Here is a 21,217-nt window from a genome sequence, read left to right on the forward strand (position 1 = left end):
AAAAAAAAAAAATTCAACTATTAAAAGACAAGAATATACAAATATATACAGGCATGTAGTATCATTTGTATCAGCCAGAAAAATTATTTTACACTTAATTGAAAAAATGTTGACCTTACTCCCCAATACTTCCTGTCTGTTTTATGATAGGAATTATAATTTTAGGCATCAAGTAAATTTTAGAACAATGTCTACACATTCACCTAACACATATTTAAAAAATGAAGATATATTGAAAGACTTTTAAAGAATTGATTTTTTAAAATATATTTTGATCAACATCACAAAATTTAAATAACTGGCCCAAACTGGCAGATGATGAAATAAGCAATTAAATGTTCTACTTTCCTATTTGTAAGCATTATGTGTCCAGTGGTAAGGAGCCTATTAGGATAGCATAAAAACGAATGTACAAATGTTAATAATTGATTTATCCAAAAAATTTATTTCCTTTTCCTTCGGGACTTTTTTATTCTCATGTTCATAACTAAACCTAAACATTAAAAAAAATGCTGGCCTTATAATGAAGAAAGGGGCCTCATTCAAAATAGATAATTTCAGGGCTGCTGGGTCAGGGGTACCAAGGGGGTACTTTGACTAAAAATAAATTAATGCTTTGAAATCTGCCCTTTGATAAGCAATGGTGCCTCTTTCAAAATTTGTGAATTTCATGGCTTTTGGCTTAAAACACGAACCAGATACAATCGCTGGAAAGTTGTTACATGATACTCAGGTGACCTATAAGGCCCGTGGGCCTCTTGTTTACTAAAATCAAATACATGTACCATAATTTAAAAAAAATATTCAAACTTACGGATAAAACAATCAAGAACTACGTGTATATTTGTGAAGATAAGAAAATGCTCCTATTGCCAGGCAAGTGTGGTTGCCCTCTCCCAACCGACTGCCTAAATTGCCTGACTGTTTCTAACCTTCAGAAAAAAATTATATTAATGCTATGCAGGAAATAAATCTTGTAAATTTAGTATTAATGTTGACGTTTTCCTGAATTCTTTTAGCCAGAATCTGGAAAGAGTGAAACATACGTTATTGTTATGTTGGGTTTTTAAAGTGCTTTTTAAAAGCATGCATTAAAATTGACTAAAATTAATTGAATACTTACAAGTAACAGTAACATGCCACATTTAAATTATGTTTCAGAACAACTTAATGAAATAAAGGCTAACAGAGGTAATATTTTTATATCATTTTCAATTCTATTTTAAGCTGCCAAATGGATTTTATACTATGTTTTATAGTCACTGCTCAAGAAATCTTTACAAATGTCTTGCTTAGCGACGTTGAAGTATTCATGGTTCAATATATTTACGTTAAAAGAAAACAAAGGACTGTATACTTATCAGTATTCTATTTCAAGAATGAATTTAATAAGAAACCAAAATTATACCGATATAACCTTATAACCTGGTTTGGGACGAATGCTTTATAAAAATCCAAAAGGTTTCTATTAAAACCATAAAATATTCCAAACAGTTGAAATAATATGTGCATTTTCTGAAAAGGACTGTACAATGATTTTTTAGAGGGGTATTAATCAAAGATACAAAAGAATAAAAGTTTTATTTAAAAAAAACTTGTGAATCTATTACGTCTTGAGCAATAAATACTGGGCATCGCGTACCTTTGAGGAGAGAAAGATTTCCTTTCCGCTGTACTCAACGAGATAATAAGCGAAATAACTTAGTATATTTATATAAATTCTTTGTTTTTTTTTCAGTTAAATTAAAGATACCATGGGGAGTCGATGATAGAGACCTTTTCAATCAAACGGTATAAATTGCAGCTACGTAAATATAAACTAACACCTTTAATATTCCAAAGGATGATCCTTTACATCAGTTATGCGTAAAAATTTCATTATTGCAACTTCCCAAAAACATTAAAAACATTAGAATAAAGGCCGACAGACTCACCAGTAGGGTTTCACCTATCCCAGATTTTTTGCAATATATTAAAGTAAAAAAAATATCTCCAACTCAAGGATTTGAGAAACCTTCATATGTTTTTCATAGGGATAGTGATTAATCTTTCAATGATCAATTTCATCAAAATTAATTGTAAAATACTGTACATGTACAACGACCATATGAACCTATAGTGTTCGGATGCAATCACAAATATGCAACTTTGTTTAAATATGCAGTGATTATGGGGTTATATAACGGCAATGTGTCTATCAAATTGCAAATTGCAGTAAATGTTCCGTATAAAATTGATGATACTGAACAGTTATCAAACTTAGAATCAATGACTTCAATTTAAAAAGGTAGCAAACAAATTTAGAGGAATAAAAATCTACAACCCACCGATCTCAACTCACCAAGCACTCCGTGTGGGTGATAAAGGAAATAATTTTGTACCTTGTGAAGACATCTCCAACTCTGCAGATATCGGTTATCAAATAATTGAATGATTTTAAAGCATTACCGAAATTAAGTGTGGGTCCGCTTAAAAATAAAATTTAACATTTCTAACGAGCATTTGTCAGTGATATTGGATTGTAAGGGTTTGTCTTTGTTCATCTTAAATAACACGCCATGCACATCAATAACTGCTTAACGTCTACGATGCATTAGCAGCAGCTACCTCAATTTCGCGATCTAGATCCGAGCAAAAGAAATTTGGCAATTTTCAATGCCTGCTTTTCACATGATGAGTTCGAATATTCCCAATTCGCCACGTACTAACCCCTCCGAACCATGACCTATTATTATAACCATGATATATATGATTCTGTTGAGCCGTGATGTAGTGCATATTTGCCTCTCCAACTTTTCATCAACTTTATTTTGAGATTTTCTGGCTATAATGCATACCTAAATCAATTTCAGGAAGCGGAGGCATCGTTCCGGGTAAAGAAAGGGGGATTTTCCTTTTGGAATATTACATATACTGTGCCTTGCACGCTAACTGAAAGACCATGATTATTTTAGCAGTTATTTTATTGTTTTAAAGTTAATAGATGATCATTAAGTGTTTTTAAATCGCTGATGTTTCCTATCGGGATTTACCTTACTGTGTTCATTTTGACATTCATTAGATAAAAATGCTAATATTTTAAGATAACTCCTGTTTCGTTTTATTTAATTGCGTATCAGTATAGAATATATTTGGTAAAAATTTATCCTGTCGAATATAACACTTGCACAATGCTGACCTCATCTTTTTCGTCAATAGCTTTTGTAATCGTTCGTACATAGGGCATGCTTTTGCATATGGAATCAATTGATATCCATAAATTTTATAGACAGGTAACATGGGCATATCTCTACGTAGAAAAAGTTTTATATAGCTTTAGGCTTTCTAGCAAAAGTTTTCGTAAGAATTACTGTTTCGACGCAGGAATAAAAGTGAAACTAGGTACATGTATTGTTAATTGATGAAGAGTCGTCGATATACTAGTATCTAAATGTGGAATTGAGGGCAACGGAAATTTGTGCACAATTATATTTAAACAAAGTGAGGAAGACTTGATCCCCCAAAACTTCAAATATTATGTCAAACAGAAACACAGGAAATGTAAATTTCGTGGTGTTCAAAAAGGATGTTTTTAACAGACTAATTTTGCAAAGGACCATTGACAAAATAATTGAATGGAGTAGGTCTCAATTTTATTGAGAAAAATCAAAACATTTTATAGACAAATGACAGCAAGGTTTATTTTAAAAACACTTGATACGTGCTAACATTCGAACAAAATATAATGTATTCTGCAGACCCTAGAGATTTTGTTAAATGCTTTTTAATTGAAATTTCTTTTCTTATTATAGAAAAGAGACCAACTGCTGCAAGATGTTGATAATCTAGTGCCTCCACAGCAATGCCTGAATTTGAATCTTCTTGTGACTGGAATTATTGGGTCTGGAAAATCATCACTTGTAAACACCTTGAAAACAGTATTAAGGAATTCTGGAGAAATAACAAATATAGCTACGACATACGGACAACATATGGATTCAACGACATTGAAGGTATCCTTTAAGCTAGCAACAATAATTTTTAGCAAATTACTTTTATATTTGAAGAAGTTTCAAAACTACATTGCATTTAATTTGGGGGAATTTAACATACTAGTAATTTGGAAGATATATGTATTTGTTTTTATAAGGTTTTAATATATATATTGTACATTGATTAATTGCTTTTTTCTTGTTAATAGCTTCACGAAATATTGTTGAAAACATACCCGGGAGGAAAAAAAATTAGACTCTATGATTGTCGCGGTATATGTGACAATGCAGGTGATATTCAGCATGATATCATTTCTGTAATCGAAGGTCATGTTCAAAATGGCTATGAGGTACGGGTGAAAAAAAAATCAATTCTTTTGACTCATGTTTTCAGGCTTTTACTTCAATAGTCATTTTTTTTTCATTATAAAAATGTTAAAATAATCATGCGTGACCTACATTAATACGTGCTATTATCTCTATATATTCATTATTAAAATCTTGAAAAGTTTTGTTAAAAATACCCGGGGCTTACTTTCAACAGACCTTAAATACACTTTGTTATGACGGCAAAGATACAATGATGAGTATGAAACATAACATCTCAATGTTTTCCATGAATGAAAGACAAAAAATATCTGTGAAATAAAATTCCAAGATGTATAATTTTTTTCTTGAAAGAAAAGAAATATTTTGCAGTCAAATCTATTACTAGGGTATTTAAAACAAACTTATCCAGTGATTTACACTTACACATATATATTTATTAGGTAGGAGACCAAATATTTTCTTTATATCTATCTGAAGCACACCAGTACCTTCGTATACACTGAACCAAATCTCTAAGTGCTCACCTAACATTTCTTAACTCTTAAAGAGCAAATGCATACAATAAATATCAATATTTTTTAAATAATCATAATTAATATATATATATTCTTTTGGTTTTCTTAGTCCAAAGCCAAGACACCTGAGCTAGTTTTTTTTATTCATATAAGAAACCAATAACAGAAACATTTAAAGTGCAAAAATACACGTAGAAAGGAGGTCAGAAGAGTTTAAAATGGCATTGATGACACAATAAACTCCCTGTTTGGTAATTCTTGACTATGATCAAAGTTTCTCAAATGCGAGTTTTTCCTCCAGGTTCAAGGTCAAAAAAACAACCAAAAACAACCAAAAAAAATCAAACAAACAAACAAAAAAAAAAAAAACAAAAAACAAAAAAAAAAAAAAACAACCAAACAAACAAAAAAAACAACAACACGGTACCCAAAGATAGACCGCGTCACAAGGAAAGTCATCTGAATTGAAAAGCTCAGGCACCGCTAGTTCAAAAATTATTATATGATATTTTTTCAAACATCGACTAAAATAAAAATTTATTGATGAAAAGAGAAGGGTATTTCCACAAGAATATTATATGAATTTGCCTCATAAAATAATAAAAAAAAATTATACCTAAGTTTTAATTATTTCTTTTTTTTCGAATTGATCTTGATCATCATAATCTCTCCTCTTTCTCCTTATTCGCTTGCAACGACATTACATTTTAGAAAAGTAAGAACAACTTTTTAATCGATATGGTAAACCCGCTAGTTTTCTTCAATAACTATGTTTTTTGTTTTGATTTGGCGCAAATTTTTACCACAGGCGTCATTGGCGTTTTGTTAAAGGAAGACATTGATCTTTAAGAAATATTTACCAAATTTTTACTGCATTTCAATAGATGTTTGTTATTATTGATATTCTCTTTCATCAAATACAAAAATATGAAAATTACAAAGTACTTGACTTAATTATCTATGGTTCTTTGAATAAATTAGATATTTTGGCCTTTGAAGAATTGCTGTACATGGAGTTTATCTCCCCTTACAAAACTAAACAAACCGATTTTGTAAGATCCGATTAAAATTTTTATTCACTTTTAAAAATTGTATGCATTTATTCTACTATGTACAAATAAATAGAAATCGGAAGAAGAAATCAATATAAGATAAATGAAATAAATAGGATATTAAAACAAGTTAAAGTTAAATTATATTTATCTTTCAAGTTCTTAATATTAATTACGTTTTTTATTTAAATATTTTCAGTTTCAAGGAAATCAAAACATTGGACAAAACCACCAACTTTACAGGGCTAATCCTACATTTGATCAAAAAATGCACTGCGTCATATTTGTTGTTGATGCCAGTTCCATTACTGAAATACACGAGCAAGATATGCAGAAATTGGCAGAAATAAGAGAACATATTGGATCAGAAAGTATAAACCATTATCATTTGAATTATGTTATTAAACATTCCAATTTATATTAAAAAATCAAAATTAAGGTTACAATATTTTCAGATATCCCTCTTAGGCTGATTTTAACAAAGGTTGACGAACTTGATCTCTACAGTTTTGGTGATCTGAGCAGTGTGTTTAGAAGCAGACATGCAAAGCAAAAGTTTGATGCAGCAAAACGAAAATTTACTTTGCAAGACAACCAAGTACGTCCAATTGCAAACTACGTTACAGGACCTAACCAAAACCTGGCACAAGATATACTGGCACTCATAGCAGTGAAAAATATTCTTGAAGAAGCTTTGGTATACATTGGGAATAATACATAATATACACAAAGCAGCAATTGCGGGCGACGTTATTCTGGATTTTGAAATACATGTAGGTGCATAGAATACAATTGAAGAGGGTATGTGACTTTCTTGTTTTTGGATTTTGCTTATCTTGTCTTTTAGCTTTTGGGAATTGACTTCTCATTTATATATCACAAATGTTAGAGAAAAAAAAATAGAACAAACACAGACACAAGACTTAGAACAGAACAAATGTCTGTACCAATAGAATGCTTAAGTTACACGTTAAAACTCGATGTGAAAAAAATCTTATTTTTTCATATCTAAGAAATAATCAGGGTTAGTACATATATTGTCAAACTGACAATGTGTGTAAATGATAAAGGTATATTGTGTAGGAATTTTGAATGGTACAAACTACATATAGGTTTGGTAAATCATGTATTATTGGATAAATGTCATTCAGTAAAATTAATCTGGTGTCTGTTTGAAAGTGTGTCAGATTACATACATGTACATGTAGTGTTATAGATTTATGTAAAGATTTAAAATGATCAAATGAAATATGAGAAACATCTAGCCTTCCTTTTCAAGAAACAAGAAGTAGGAAAACTTCCTGAAAAGGTACGTAAGGATTCTAGGGGACAAGGCTCGTATTATTATCGTGTTTGTGTTTAAGGCTCATTATATCTATTAGTAATTGAATCTTAGTTGTAACACATCATTTAATTGGATAAAATATTTATTTTATATTTTATGACATAACTTGCCTACGTCACACTGGATCAAGTCACGAACATATTACTCCGCCTGACGTTAATATATGCCCAATTTGAAGCCATTTAAAAGGAAAAATTATCTTATTTTCTAAACTAAAATTAAATTATAAGAAATGAAGCTTATTTTGACCTATGTTATATGATATGAAAAGCCGCAAACTGCCAAAGTTACATTTTATGGTATAACATGAGCTTTATTCCTTAAATAATGTGTGGTAAGTCACATGCAATGTGCAAAACCTTTTTGTTTTTAAGTGTTTTTCCCCTATACTATTGGCCGGGTTGTTTTTGTGTCATGTGATCAGGAAAAATTATGTCATGTGACTAATCTGTATGTTTATCGAGTCAATTTGTCATTAACTGTATATTTTGTTTTAAGCCCAGCCAATTCATTGGTATATAATTTTTTGTAATATATAATGTAGTTTTTAGTTTTAGTCATTTGTAATTTGAATAAATGACAGTTTCACTGAATCGTGTTTTCAATAATGTATACAAGAGGTTAAGCAAAAAAAAGCTTTGTGTGTGAGGGTGTGTGTGTTTTATAATAAACATAAGGATAACGAACGGTCCTTTAAACAATACAAAATAGGAAGGATATGGAGATAACGAGCAGTATACAATCTCAAGTCCATTAAACAATATACAAAATCAGAGCAGAGCAAACACGGACCTCAGAAACAACAGAGGTGGGATCAAGTGCCATGGAGGAGTGAGCATCCCCTGCCGATCGGTCACACCCGCCGTGTGCTCGTTGTCATGATCAGGATATAACGGAAAAATCCGTCGTCAATTCAGTGTATAAATAATGGACTAACAAGTGGTGTGAAAAACGTCAGTCAGCATTTGATTCAATGATAAATTGTATTTGCTGACAAGGTCATTGTATCGACCATAGAACTTACGAAATGATGACTTTAAACGAAACTGCTGATACTCTTGTTTCATCAACTTGCTTGTCAATAATTTACCTCGTTTAAGAAATTCTTCATACGTAGAGCATGCTCTTGCGTATCGAATCAATTGAGATATATATACTCCGTATGCAGGTGATGAAGGTATATTGCTGCATAAGTAAGGAAAGTTGACGATAGAAAAGTTAAAGTCATCACGTTTATCATATAGCTTGGTTGTTAGATTACCATTAGGGTCTTTTTCAAGTAAAATATCCAAATATGAAGCAGAAGTGTCGGACTCTGTGGTATCTTTTATCTCAAGCTCACCAGGATATATCGTATCGACGTAGGAATGGAAATTATCATTATTAATTGACAATACGTCGTCGATATATCTAAATGTCGAGTTGAAGGCCACAGCAAGTGTTTTCTTCTTTTCACGCATAAGATTTTGCATAAATTCTGCTTCATATGAATATAAAAATAAGTCTGCTAATAACGGAGCGCAATTTGTACCCATGGGAATTCCAATAGATTTTTGGAATACTTGGTCTCCAAAAACCACATAAATATTGTCAATCAGAAACTCAAGCATCTTCTTGATGTCAACTTCAGAGTACTTATAAGTGCAATCAGAATCTGTTTTAACAAAATAATTTTGCAAATGACCAATGACGAGGTAAGTAAATTTACGAGTTCCAATTTTATTGAAGAAGCAGCTGTCAATGATATCAAAAAGCCTGGATTTTAATTTGTCGTGGGGAATTGTTGTGTTTAAAGTTGAAAAGTCGTAAGTTTTTTAGCTGTTGATTTTTGAAAAGTCTTGTGATTTCAAATTGTCCAAAAGTTCTTTAGAATTTTTAAGTATCAACATCTGATTCACACCACTTCTTGAATATATAGTTGCACAGTACTCTTGAAGTTTTTCCTTCACCACTGTCAGTATTTTAGTGAGGAGTAACGAAAGAGGCTTTGTTGAACATTTATTGGAACGTGCAATGTATCTTTGTTTGTAAGGAATCTTATGAAGTTTATGGAGCAGAACAGGCACACCACACGATCACACCGCCCTGTGCTTCTTGACGTAATCCAGAAATAACGAAAAAATACTATTTTAAAATGGGGAAGAGATTCAGATATCAAACATGATCGATGATAGGTTGCATGGTTTTCTCGAAGACAATGTACCAAATCACAGAGAAAAAAAAATAAGCCTGACTCGAATCTGGACCATATGCCACAACAAATATCATTCTGGCACCACAAACGTTTACAGAAAATAAAATAGATATGTTTGAACCCACCATTAATTAAAAAAACTTTGTTTATTAAACCACACGATAGAAGGACGATTGAGGTCAAAGGTCAATAGGTCACTAATGTTGGTGCCACAAAGAGGGTTAATGGCTGAAACCTACACGTCAATTTCATCTATAGCATGACATAAAATTGCAATAAAAAATCTCTATCTATTATTCTCAAAAAGTACACATGTATTGCTTCTAAAGACTACGACAAAATTTGACGTAACCTTAAAGCGGTCAAGCATTATGATGTTTGACGCTTAGCGAAACTTATTGATAACTAACGAATTGATCCAAGCTTTACGTCTTTTCAAACCAAACAGATTAAAGAGAGAGTAAATATGAACCTTCAATATGAAAATCAATTGCTACATATCGAAGAGTGAACATTTCCGTCCATACCTGTCATATTTTTTTGTCCTGAACGGGAAAACGAACAAAATCCGTGGACAATTCATCATGCAAATTATTGATTATAAATATAATGAAAATCAATAAGTGAAATTGACTCTTTATCCATCTCTTTTTTAATATACATACAAATGTGTTATTATGAAGGACACATTTTGTAGAAATTGAACTTGTTTATCTACAGAATCACTTTAGAAATATGAAATAAGGTATATACATTTCTTTCTCTCTCTCTCTATACATTTAAGAAAGCAGGACTAATGATAAAAGTTTGAAGTAGTGTCGTTTACATCTACATCAAATTGATAAATTGCAAATAATCAACGCCTTACTTCTGAGTCAAAGTGAAGTAAACAGAATGCAAAATATATATCTTCCAGAGAAGACCTTACGTAATTTTCATTTCACATATATACTGAAAGGAAAAAGAAACGCATAAGAACATAATATGCGAAAAATCAATGACTATGTGGCCGAAAATTATGAAAATTGGTCATATATGTATTTTTGTTACTTTGCACTAAAATTGCTGGTCAAAACTACTCAACCATGCAATGTATGGCATCACGTAGGGAATATGATGAAAAGCCAAAAACATGTGCATTTTGATGATGACAATTTTATGATCACATTTTGTAGTGCTAATTGATGCACTGGAGTTATAGACATCGTTTTCCGCATTTGCAATCAGTATAAATTTCGTGCAATCATGGTATGGCTGACGGAAGTTACACACGTTCACACTTGGAAAATGTAGCCAGTGTTTGTCGAGTCTTTCTCACAAACATTTACGTGTACCAAACCAGCTGGATTCTGTAAATTCTATCCTAAAATGAAAATTCGTGGCACTCATTTGGCGAAAGGATTTGTTGGCTTTGAAATAATACAGCTACTATCAACCATTAAGACTATTGTCGGAAGGGTTGAATAATAATCAAATGAGAAAGATAAATGCTCTAATGAACTCAATGCACGGGAAAATCAAGGCTGTTACCAATGTGCAAGGGAGATGATGAGAATTTTTATTTTAATTTTGGGCGGTATCGACATATCAATTTCAATAACTCAGGAATTATCAGTCAAAGTCACACAAGATTTTGGTAACTTGTAGATTAAAGATAAATTAAAATGTTTGATAACAATACTGGAAAACATTTCCGAAATAATAGTTTTAATTTAATTTAAAAGTAAAATATGCGTTTCTTTTTCCTTTCAGTATATATTTGGTAACTCAGAAACATGGACGGTCATTCCATTGACCTATCCTATTTTCACTAGCATATAAAGAAGCACAATCTTCTATGTTATCGAAATCGTTTGGTTCATTTTCTCTCCAAAAGCTGAATGTTAAGGGTTGTCCTGTGGAATTCCATACAAATTTCCTCTCTATCACCGTATCTGTAGCTCCGATCCATAGAGTTATATCTACAAACTAGAGCCGAGCTCGTTGCAAAGCAACGAGTAGGTCTTCCGTCGGAGCTTCAGACAGGGAGAAATGACCTTGGGTCAAGGTCATGCCACGTTCTAATGTTAAAGCAATCTTTTAAGGGTAGATCTCATCTTATTTATGTTTTACTATTAAAAAAGATATTAAAGGAATGTCTGCGACCTTGACCTTGTTAAAATGACCTTATGTCACACCATGACACACGCTGGTGATAAGCAAAGCCCATTTGTGTGCTACCGTATTGACAAATTCTTAAGCTATACTTTCTTTTTCGATAGGCCTTGTCACAGCTAATACGTGTATACATGTGTAAATCTAGGTATGAAAGCGCTATCCTTTCTTTATGAAAAGTCATTGTCAATTTTAAGCAATGTTTAAATTTTGGAAAAGCCGGTTAAACTTCAAGGTCAAAGTTCATTATAAGCTAGTATTTGAAATGATTTTATCACAGGTTACATACATTTGATTTTTGTGTAATACTAAAACCCTATCTCTTCTTATTCAAAAATTATGATCAAGATTAAAATTGTGAAAAGTAAGTCAAGCCTCAAGCTCACGATTTCAAAATCAGTGTATCGGTATTTACAAAAATGTTTTTACAGGTAATACACAGTGGTAAAATAAAAGCCGTAATCGCTTTTTGTTCAAAAGGTATGACTATAGTTAATGTTTTTGAAAAGCGGGTAAAACTTCAAGGTCAAAGGGTAACAAATCATAATGAATTTTCAAAGGCGTTGACAAAGGTATTACATGTACATGTTTATAAAATGAAAGCTTTCAATAGTTATGGTCAATTTAAAGTAATGTTATATTTTAAGTAGGTCAAGCTCCAAGATCAAGGTCACGGGGTTAAAAATCACAGTACATGTATATTTGAAAATCACATGTCACAAATAATGCACATGTGAAATATGAAAGTCCTATTTCAACTCATTCAATATTTATTATCAAGTTTGAAGTTCTCGTGACAGATGGACACTGTCAGACTGGTTGACAAATAAGGTTTAATGTGCCCTAATAAAAATAAATACACGTTATTTGTACATGATAAATTGAGAAATATGAATAATAAAAAATTAGAAAATATTAGAAAAAATTGCGCTGAAGCTATATTCAATATCCATGTTTTTCAACTGCTTGAATCTAAAAACATCATTTACCGTGTGTCTCTAGCACATTCCTTAAATTTTTTTAGATAATATGGGTGGCACTGAAGCTCTCTGGTGATCCATCTCAATTTTTTTAGAACAGCTAGCGAGCTACAGATCTGCAGCTAGACAATTGTCATAAAGTTAATTTTACAACTTCATTTGAAATGTAACAGAATTGAATTTTATGAAAAGAATTATTTCTTTTGCTTATTTTTAACATATGCTAAACTTATTTACCTATCAAGTTACATGTAAGTTAAGACAGTAAAAAGGAATTTGTCACTCAGTATTTATCTTAGGAATAAGTGTCAATCCTCAACCTCAAAGTGCGTTCGACTTGTATGATAATTGCGTATGTGTGATAAAACTGCCGTGGACTATCCCGGACGTGAACATTAGATGTACTCGACATTCCGTCATCAAGAAAATATAGTTTTAATCTGGACTATTCCGAGTTACCAAAACGTTCGTGTGTATGTCCATGTGTGAGCGTTTCAACCTGCCTTTGTTTTATGTGACCTGATTTGATTTATTTTTCAAAATACAAACTTTAACTTTTTATTGCTTGACTTTCGTTTTATAAATCATTGTTTTACTTTCACCAATTATATTCAATTAACTTTGTTAACGTTGAATTGTTAAAAACAGTAGTGTAAAAATCCAGAATGAAAATAATGAATGTAACAAATAAAATTATTAATTGTCGGAAATGCAATGCAAAATTCGGGAAATCAAATGCAGCGAAAACTGGTACCCCCCCCTCCAAAAAAAAAAAAGCACATGTATTACATGTACACACTTCGATGCTCAATTTTACACTCTAATCGGCACAAGTTTTAGAAATTAAAAAGTTTATATATAAGAAAGTTTAGTGACGCATACTTATCTTTGCCGACCATTTTAAAAAAAAAATATTTGACAACCTGCGAATTAAAAACAATATCGCGTATGATTATTGGCTAATAAAATAATAAGTTATGGATTAATCATGGATTTCAACACCAGCCCTGACCTGCCATTCTCGACTCTGAAGGAAAGCTTTGTATCATTTCAGGGGGATTACATATCGCAATCAGGGCTTGGAATATTTGTTTGACATTACCGGAAGCAATTTGGCATTTGTTAGAAAAATTTCTAATTATTCATTTTTTTTTTCTCTTATTCTTAAAGCTCATGTTGGGTGCTCTTCTGTGTAAAACAGCATGTACTTAGTTAATATCATGCACATGCACATAAAGTCGTGTCATTGTGATATTCTAGCTTTTTATTCGAGGAAATAAAAGAAATTTATGAGCATTTCATTCGGAAAAATACAGTTATAAGTTATGTAGCAAATTATGCAAAACTCAAAGTTACTTAATTTAATTTTCGATTTTCATGAGAATTGAAAACGTCACTTCCACTTACAATTTACTGTGTGCATTTGTCATGTTTATTTTGTATTTGCTAATATAAAAAACATCGCATTTTTTTTCTGAAATGAATTAAGCAATTAGAATAACTTGATATAGGCCCGTATACATGTAACGATTGCAATTACTTCAAAGTTGAGAGGGAGATGACGGCGCCTAAAAAATGTGTACCTTTCCAATAATAGAATCATCCGTTCAAATTAAAAACAATTAAGTTGCAGTCGTGATATAAATAACGAAACTATAATGGACTTCATAGGGGTAGAGTTCAACATTATTTATGTACATGTGCAATTACAATCACAATCAAAATTGGTAGAGTTATCGATAAGTCATCCTGCGTCACCTTTCATTGTAACCGATGGACTCGTCCAGAGAAATCATCTGTACCTGAGCAAAATCACAGCGCCTTTTATTCATTCGTCAAAGAATAGAATCCGACATTTTACGCCTTTAAATTGTTTAATACTCATACATGTTCAAGAAAACCTTTAAATTTGTGTCTAGAAATATTCTTACAATCTACGCAAATAACAAATTCTTGATTTTAAACTGAGTAAATCGATGACTAGCATCGTTTTAGATAACTCTGGGACTCGCGTAAAAATCAAAGAGCGGTAATGTTGACCTTCGGAATGTAAATAGGTCAATGCGCGATCGATAAACGGGTTGTACAACTATAAACAAAACAGTCAAGGTCCGAGGAAAATTCACGATGCATGAATTAAATTACAGTGAATTATTTTAAGCTTGATTTTTTTTTAAAATAAATAATGCTACATTGAGTATCATTCGAATGAAAGATGATAAGTATTTTTCCTATCTCCTGTCTTGTAATTTAAACTAAATACAAGGACAAAGTTGTCTCTGAATAATCTGTATGACATCCAGCTATAGAGAATACGTTAAAATCTTTATTTCAACGAAGTTTAACATTCAATTTACTTAAGTATATTATTCTTATCCAGTTTATTTCAGTTATACGTGTTATACGCGTACGCATAAAGAATTCTTCACTTGCGTATAAAATTAATCAGTTACCTGTACATGGATTATAAAGTTTGCTGCTCATTTAATAACACAAGATTAGAACAAATAACGTTTTCATGAGATCAATAGGATGTTAAAGAACCCATTTCAAATCGATAACCATATCGAAATATTTACCGTTTTGAGTTATAATGCAAAAACTTTCAAGCTCCCTTGACCCCTGATTTGAGGGGCCATCCCCTTTTTAATGATGTCAAATGATAGATCTTAAAACTATGCACAATATTTGTGAAACATGTCTTAACAAATTATTTTTAGTTTAAAAGATACACAAGGAAATATATGAAAAATTTGGCGCTTTTAGGCATTCTCATTTTTGACCCCTATCTAGCACCGTTTTGAGCGCAGAAATCGAAAAAGAAAAACCGATGTGCACAACTTCAATTCTTCTAGTATTTAAATGCAGTAGACATTCTGCTCCAGCTTTTGTCGTCTCTGACCCTTTGTCTGGAAACGAACAGTAGCAAATTTTCATTTAAAGGGAAATAACTCGAAAGCGGAAGGGAATTTTTGAAATGTATGAAAACATTTCAATTGAGTTTTGTAACGTCCAAAAACTCTGAAAATTTGAGCGAAATCCGTTAAGAAATGAGCGAGTTACGAGGTCTCAATGTTGGCGTCTAGGAAAAAAAAAGAATAATAGAGAATAATCTTAACCATCAGAATCAGTAGAAGGTATTCCGCCTGAGCGGAAGACCTTAATGAAAAGATTGATTGATTGTGTGTTGTTTAACGTCCCTCTTGAGATTTTTTCACTCATGTGGAGACGCCACCACTTGCCGATGGAGAGCTACAAAAATGATTCCTCACTGCTCAATTGCTCTAAGTGCATGCGAAGCTCTTAATCCACTTTGAAAAAAATTTCAAAGTGCGTTGAGTGTGTCCCAAACTTTTTGAGTGCATTTATTTTGTTCCACTTTTAACGCACTTTGAATTTTTTTCAAAGTGAGTTAAGAGTGTACTTCAACATTTTTACCAATGGGAAATTTAGCCCACCTTGAAAGAAATATGTATAAAACAAACATCCTAGACTTAGATTTTAGTAATTTAGAGAATCAATTTTAATAATTATATTTTTCGATAAACTTTTTAATTTAAATGTATTGATTAAAAGTCACTAAGAACAAGGAGAAGACGAGTAGAAGGTCTTTGAACGCACTTTGATTTTTTAAAATTATTGTTTCAAATGCGTTGATTTGGTCCCAAATTTAACGCACTTTGAAAAAAATTCAAAGTGTGTAATTTTTCAAAGTGCGTTGTAACACAGTTGTCTACCAGCAAGTGAAGGAATCTCCATATTTCCCAAGTACATAAGAAAGAAACAAACCTAAGCGTTCTAATTTACTCCTCGCTAAAATATTAAGACCAGCGATAGAGAAACTTCAGGAGAATTACGCCAAAACATATTTGAGAAGTGGAGTTAATCATATTTGAATGCCCAAACATTCCTAGGAACTTTTTGAAAATTTGAAATCACAAAATTTTACAAAAATCAACAATATAAAACTTCCCATGCAGCACAGTTAAGCTTAAGGCTACATTAAGTGGGAGGAGCCTAATTTGTACGGAAATATTTAACTATGACATCATATTAAACTGATAATTCTAAAACTAGACTTGGTTGTCTGACTTAAGAGAACTGATTTAATCAGGATGCAGGAATTTTGTCTTGTATCTCTTACCTTCTCTCTGGTCCGGCTTAAGAATGCTCATAATGAAATTGTTCTCTTCTTGCGTTTCAATTTCCACCAACGCACTGCCATTTCGGGAACATTTTTGCTGTATTAATACCAAACATAAAAAACTTTCGTCAAACTATTGATGCATATGATTTATATATTTTTAAGAACTTCATGCGTAACATTGAAGCATTGTATAGATTAATACCTGTGCATTCACCCATGACAATTCATCAAATGGAACAAAATAGCAGGACTGACGAAAAAATGTCCAATTTGGTCCACAGACTTTGATCAAAGAAAAAAAAATTAAATTGGTCATAAAGTATCAGCAAGAAAGCGTTTTATCTAGCTTTTTTTTGAATTACATATGACTAAAGAGTTTCTTCTGTATAAAAAAAGGTAAATTTTGAATATTGAACAACAGATATTTTCAATCAAGTTACTTCTCAGTATTAAATTATGTAATCTCCATGTTATTATCATTACATTTAAAATTGATGTTTCATAGTCATACCTCTGGATTCAAGTGCAATCAGTCTTTTGTCTAACGCCTCAATGATTTTATTTACTGATGTACGTAGGTTTTTAAACGTATTTCTTAAAGAATTTATTTCTTGTTGAACTGCTGTGCAATCTTCGTTGTTATGTATGTTCTGGCTAACTCCATTGTGTGAAAACAGGCAAATCCACATTAGGTACATGCAACCAAATGTTATAAAATATCTTAGTATTTTAAATCATCGAATTTTATAACAGGGTATAGTTTAACGCTCTTTTCATCACTTATGTACTTTTTTTTAATTCAAAACCCACGCATAGAAAACCTTTATCGACTTCTGAAAACGACCTTGAATACATCAAGAAAAAAATTTTGCAACTGAACAAGTTAATAATTTCGTTTCGTTTCATGTTCTTTTATTTAAGCATTCATGCATTTTTATTTCAAAAAGTTAATAATTAAAAAAAAAATCCTTTCTCACCAAAATATAATTAAATGTTGTGACGCATATTTTTTCAGATGTATTGCTCTACAACATCATAAAAAGTGTTGTAAATCAGCTCTAGATGTATTGCTCTACAACATCATGAAAAGTGTTGTAAATCAGCTCTAGATTATAAAAGCAGCAGGCCCATGGGCCATATACATTGTACACGTACCTCACCTGAGTAGTTTTGACCATCCTGTTCTTTAACAAATTTCCCCTTGCAATACCGATTGTGACCCCGCTCTACCCCGCGGGTCATGATGAGAACAGTTTGAACTCTACATAACCTTAGAATGCTTTCACAAAAGTGTCATCTTAATCTAACTCAGTGGTTTTTGTGAAGAAGATTTTCAAAGATTTTTCCTATATATTTCAATGTTAAACTTCTATTTCCTATTGTGCCTTCGCCCTATCCTCGGGGACCATGATTTAACAATTTAACATATATACATTATCCTAGGATGCTTCCATATAACTTTCAGCTTTGCTGGCCCATTGGTTCTAGAGAATTATTTTTATTGATCCCTCCCTATTTTTTGTCTGTTCGTAGTTATCTCCCTTCTGAAGGACCTTGTTCTTTCATTTTGGTAGTTTAAACTCCCCTTTACCCAAGGACGCTTTGTACAAAGTTTGGTAAAACTAGCCCAGTGGTTCTTGAAAAGAAGTTAAACATATCTAAGGTTTTTTGTCCACCACGAAATGTAATTTTTCACAGATATTACGACTAAACAATTCTCCATCCACGAAATTAAATCCACATGGACTCTAATTTTTTTCTTTAACCACGAAAATTTGAACCCTCGAAAATATTTGATTTTGCAGACAGTTTACCATAATTCTCTATACAAGTAATTTGTGTGGGTTTTTTTGTTATTGTTTAATGTCCCTCTCGAGAAATTTCAACCACATGGAAACGCCACCACTTGCATGTTGAGAGTTGCAAATTTTGACCTAAACTAGGCAGTTAGGGCAAATGAGCAGGGAGGGATCTTTTTGCCAGCACCTACTTGGACACGGGACCTAGGTTTATACGGTGTCACCCGATGGCCGGTCTATACGTCCCACAGTGGGATTACTGACGGCAAGCGGTAAATTTGGTCTTCCCGACGTCCGACTACCGACGGTCCCGGATTTCGGATTTTTAGCAATTTCTTTTTTTATCACTTTTCATGAACATTTTCTTGGTTTAAATGAATGAATTAATGCATAAAAACTTTAGGATACATGCGTATTTATTACTAAATCAGCAGTATCACCTGCCAAAAAGCTGTAAATCTAGTACTCTGTATAAATGTTAAAACCAAAAGCGAACACCGATGTTTTCGTAGAATCGTGATTAAAAACAACAAAATCAAGGATATTTTATTCTGATGAATTGGAAACCTCATTCAAATACCAGATAATTTGTACGCACACAAACTCTCACATATCCCAATGTCTTTATGTTTGGTCATTAATTAAATATTTGTTCTAACTTTGTATCGCTTATTTCTTCGTAATATTAAAAAAAATGAAGTTCTGACGTACTCCATGTATTATGTTCGTGTAATTGAAATCCATTTATATATTCACAGAGAAGTTTTATATAACAAACTTGTTAGCTTTTAAAAGGATGTTGTGTGAAAATCCACATTTTATCTACATTGATATTATTCCTGTGAAACTGAAATTTATTTTCATAACACAAGGGTAAAGGTGTCAAGAAAAAATATATTACAAATTTGAAGATGAATTAGAGGTACTGTGAGCAGTGAATTATATAAATGATCAACCGCCTCTAATATGAATATAATGGCAGTTTCCATGTTTTGTAAAGGAAAACCCAAAATGTGTAGGATGAAAAGTAATAGAAGGTGCACAACGGTAATATGTAATAAAGATTCTTTGAAAATTTCATTCAGCGGTGTAAGAGGAGTTGCAGATAAGAGATGGGTATACCTAAAGCGTAACAAACAGATTGACGAACATCCCAATTAATAAATACCCTCCCGCTTTTCAAGCAGGGGGTATAAAAAAAGGACTAATGTAGGCAAGCAAACATTATGGCCCTTGCATTTTTTTTATATTCAATGTCTCTGAATTCTTTCTCAAAATTGTTGCGACACAAAAAATCTGAAACAGTTGTCCTTATTTGAAATAATAATGCTGTTTACTCACTTAACCTCCCGATCAAAGATTTATTTTACAACATGTTCAACTCCCATGAGTGCTTTCAATACTTTGATTTACTTTTATGATCATTTTAGTAGTTTTTCAAATGGGAAGTTATTTCCATGTATATGTAGCCTTAGGTTTTGAAAATCTATCAATTATCAGAAAACTATCCAACATATAAATTTTTACATTCAAGTTTTTATTATGTTCCCCAAACGAAGTTGGGGAACATATTGTTTTTACTCTGTTTCTTATTATTATTATTATTATTATTATTATTTTTCTTCTTCCTGGGAAAATTTTGTCCACGAGTGATCTTGTAAACTACACATCCGACTTAGGTGAAACCTTTTTAGGGCTAGTAGGCATGTTATGTAGAGTTGCCAAACAAAGGTCATTTTGCGCGCACGTGCTTGCAAGAGCGCGCACGTGCATTAGGTGAAATTACCAATATAATGGATATTGCCGTAATTTTTCTATTTTTTGATGAAATTTTTTGAATCTCATAATGTAAGGATACATTAGTAGTATAGACAAGATAGCATGGTCAAAATAGCAAGATTTCACGCGCATGCACGTGCGCTTTGCTCTGATTGGCTGAAACTAAAGTATCAATAACTTTCTTGTTTCTTGTTATAATCCTTTGAAATTTTGAACATAGTCCTACATTATAATGATCTACCGCATGATATATAAGAATTTTCATGAAAGCATGCGCATGTGCGTGTGCTGCAAGCTGATTGGCTGAAACTTTAAATGGCTATATCTCCTTTGTTTTTTGACGAAATTCTTTGAAATTTAAAATATAGTCATGCATTGGGATATCCTACAAAATGATATACAAAAAAAAACATGAAATCACGCGCATGCACGTGTGCTGCAATTTGATTGGCTGAAACTTTAAATTGCTATATCTCCTTTGTTTTTTGACGAAATTCTTTGAAATTTAAAATATAGTCATGCATTGGGATATCCTACAAAATGATATACAAAAAAAATTCATGAAATCACGCGCATGCACGTGTGCTGCAATTTGATTGGCTGAAACTTTAAATGGCTATATCTCCTTTGTTTTTTGACGAAATTCTTTGAAATTTAAAATATAGTCATACATTAGGATATACTACAAAATAATATACAAAAAATCATGAAATTATGCGCATGCACGTGTGCTGCAATCTGATTGGCTGAAACTTTAAATGGCTATAACTCCCTTGTTTTTCAACCAAACAGGATGGGATTTAGAACATAGATAGATGTAAGGGACTCCTACAAGAAGGTGTGATCATCGTGAACGTGCACGCACGTGCGTGCATTTGAAACGAGTATATTTAAAAATACTCTTGAAAGACAAGATGATATGGTCATAACGCACATGCATTCACATGCGCT

The 21,217-nt window shown here is 32.0% G+C and overlaps 1 protein-coding gene across 1 annotated transcript; it reads left to right on the forward strand.

Moving 5' to 3' along the window:
• The first annotated feature begins 3,516 nt into the window (after positions 1 to 3,516).
• On the forward strand, positions 3,517 to 6,636 carry LOC134231600 (interferon-induced protein 44-like). The gene is made up of 4 exons (XM_062713586.1): positions 3,517 to 3,540; positions 3,792 to 3,992; positions 6,068 to 6,239; positions 6,324 to 6,636. The coding sequence occupies exons 1-4, from the start codon at positions 3,517 to 3,519 to the stop codon at positions 6,587 to 6,589; spliced, it is 663 nt and encodes a 220-aa protein (XP_062569570.1). The 3' UTR covers positions 6,590 to 6,636.
• The last annotated feature ends 14,581 nt before the right edge of the window (positions 6,637 to 21,217 follow it).

This window comes from Saccostrea cucullata, unplaced genomic scaffold (assembly GCF_032062105.1).
Source record: "Saccostrea cucullata isolate Sc308-1 unplaced genomic scaffold, CSIRO_AGI_Scuc_v1 ctg4558, whole genome shotgun sequence".
Lineage (NCBI taxonomy): Eukaryota > Metazoa > Mollusca > Bivalvia > Ostreida > Ostreidae > Saccostrea > Saccostrea cuccullata.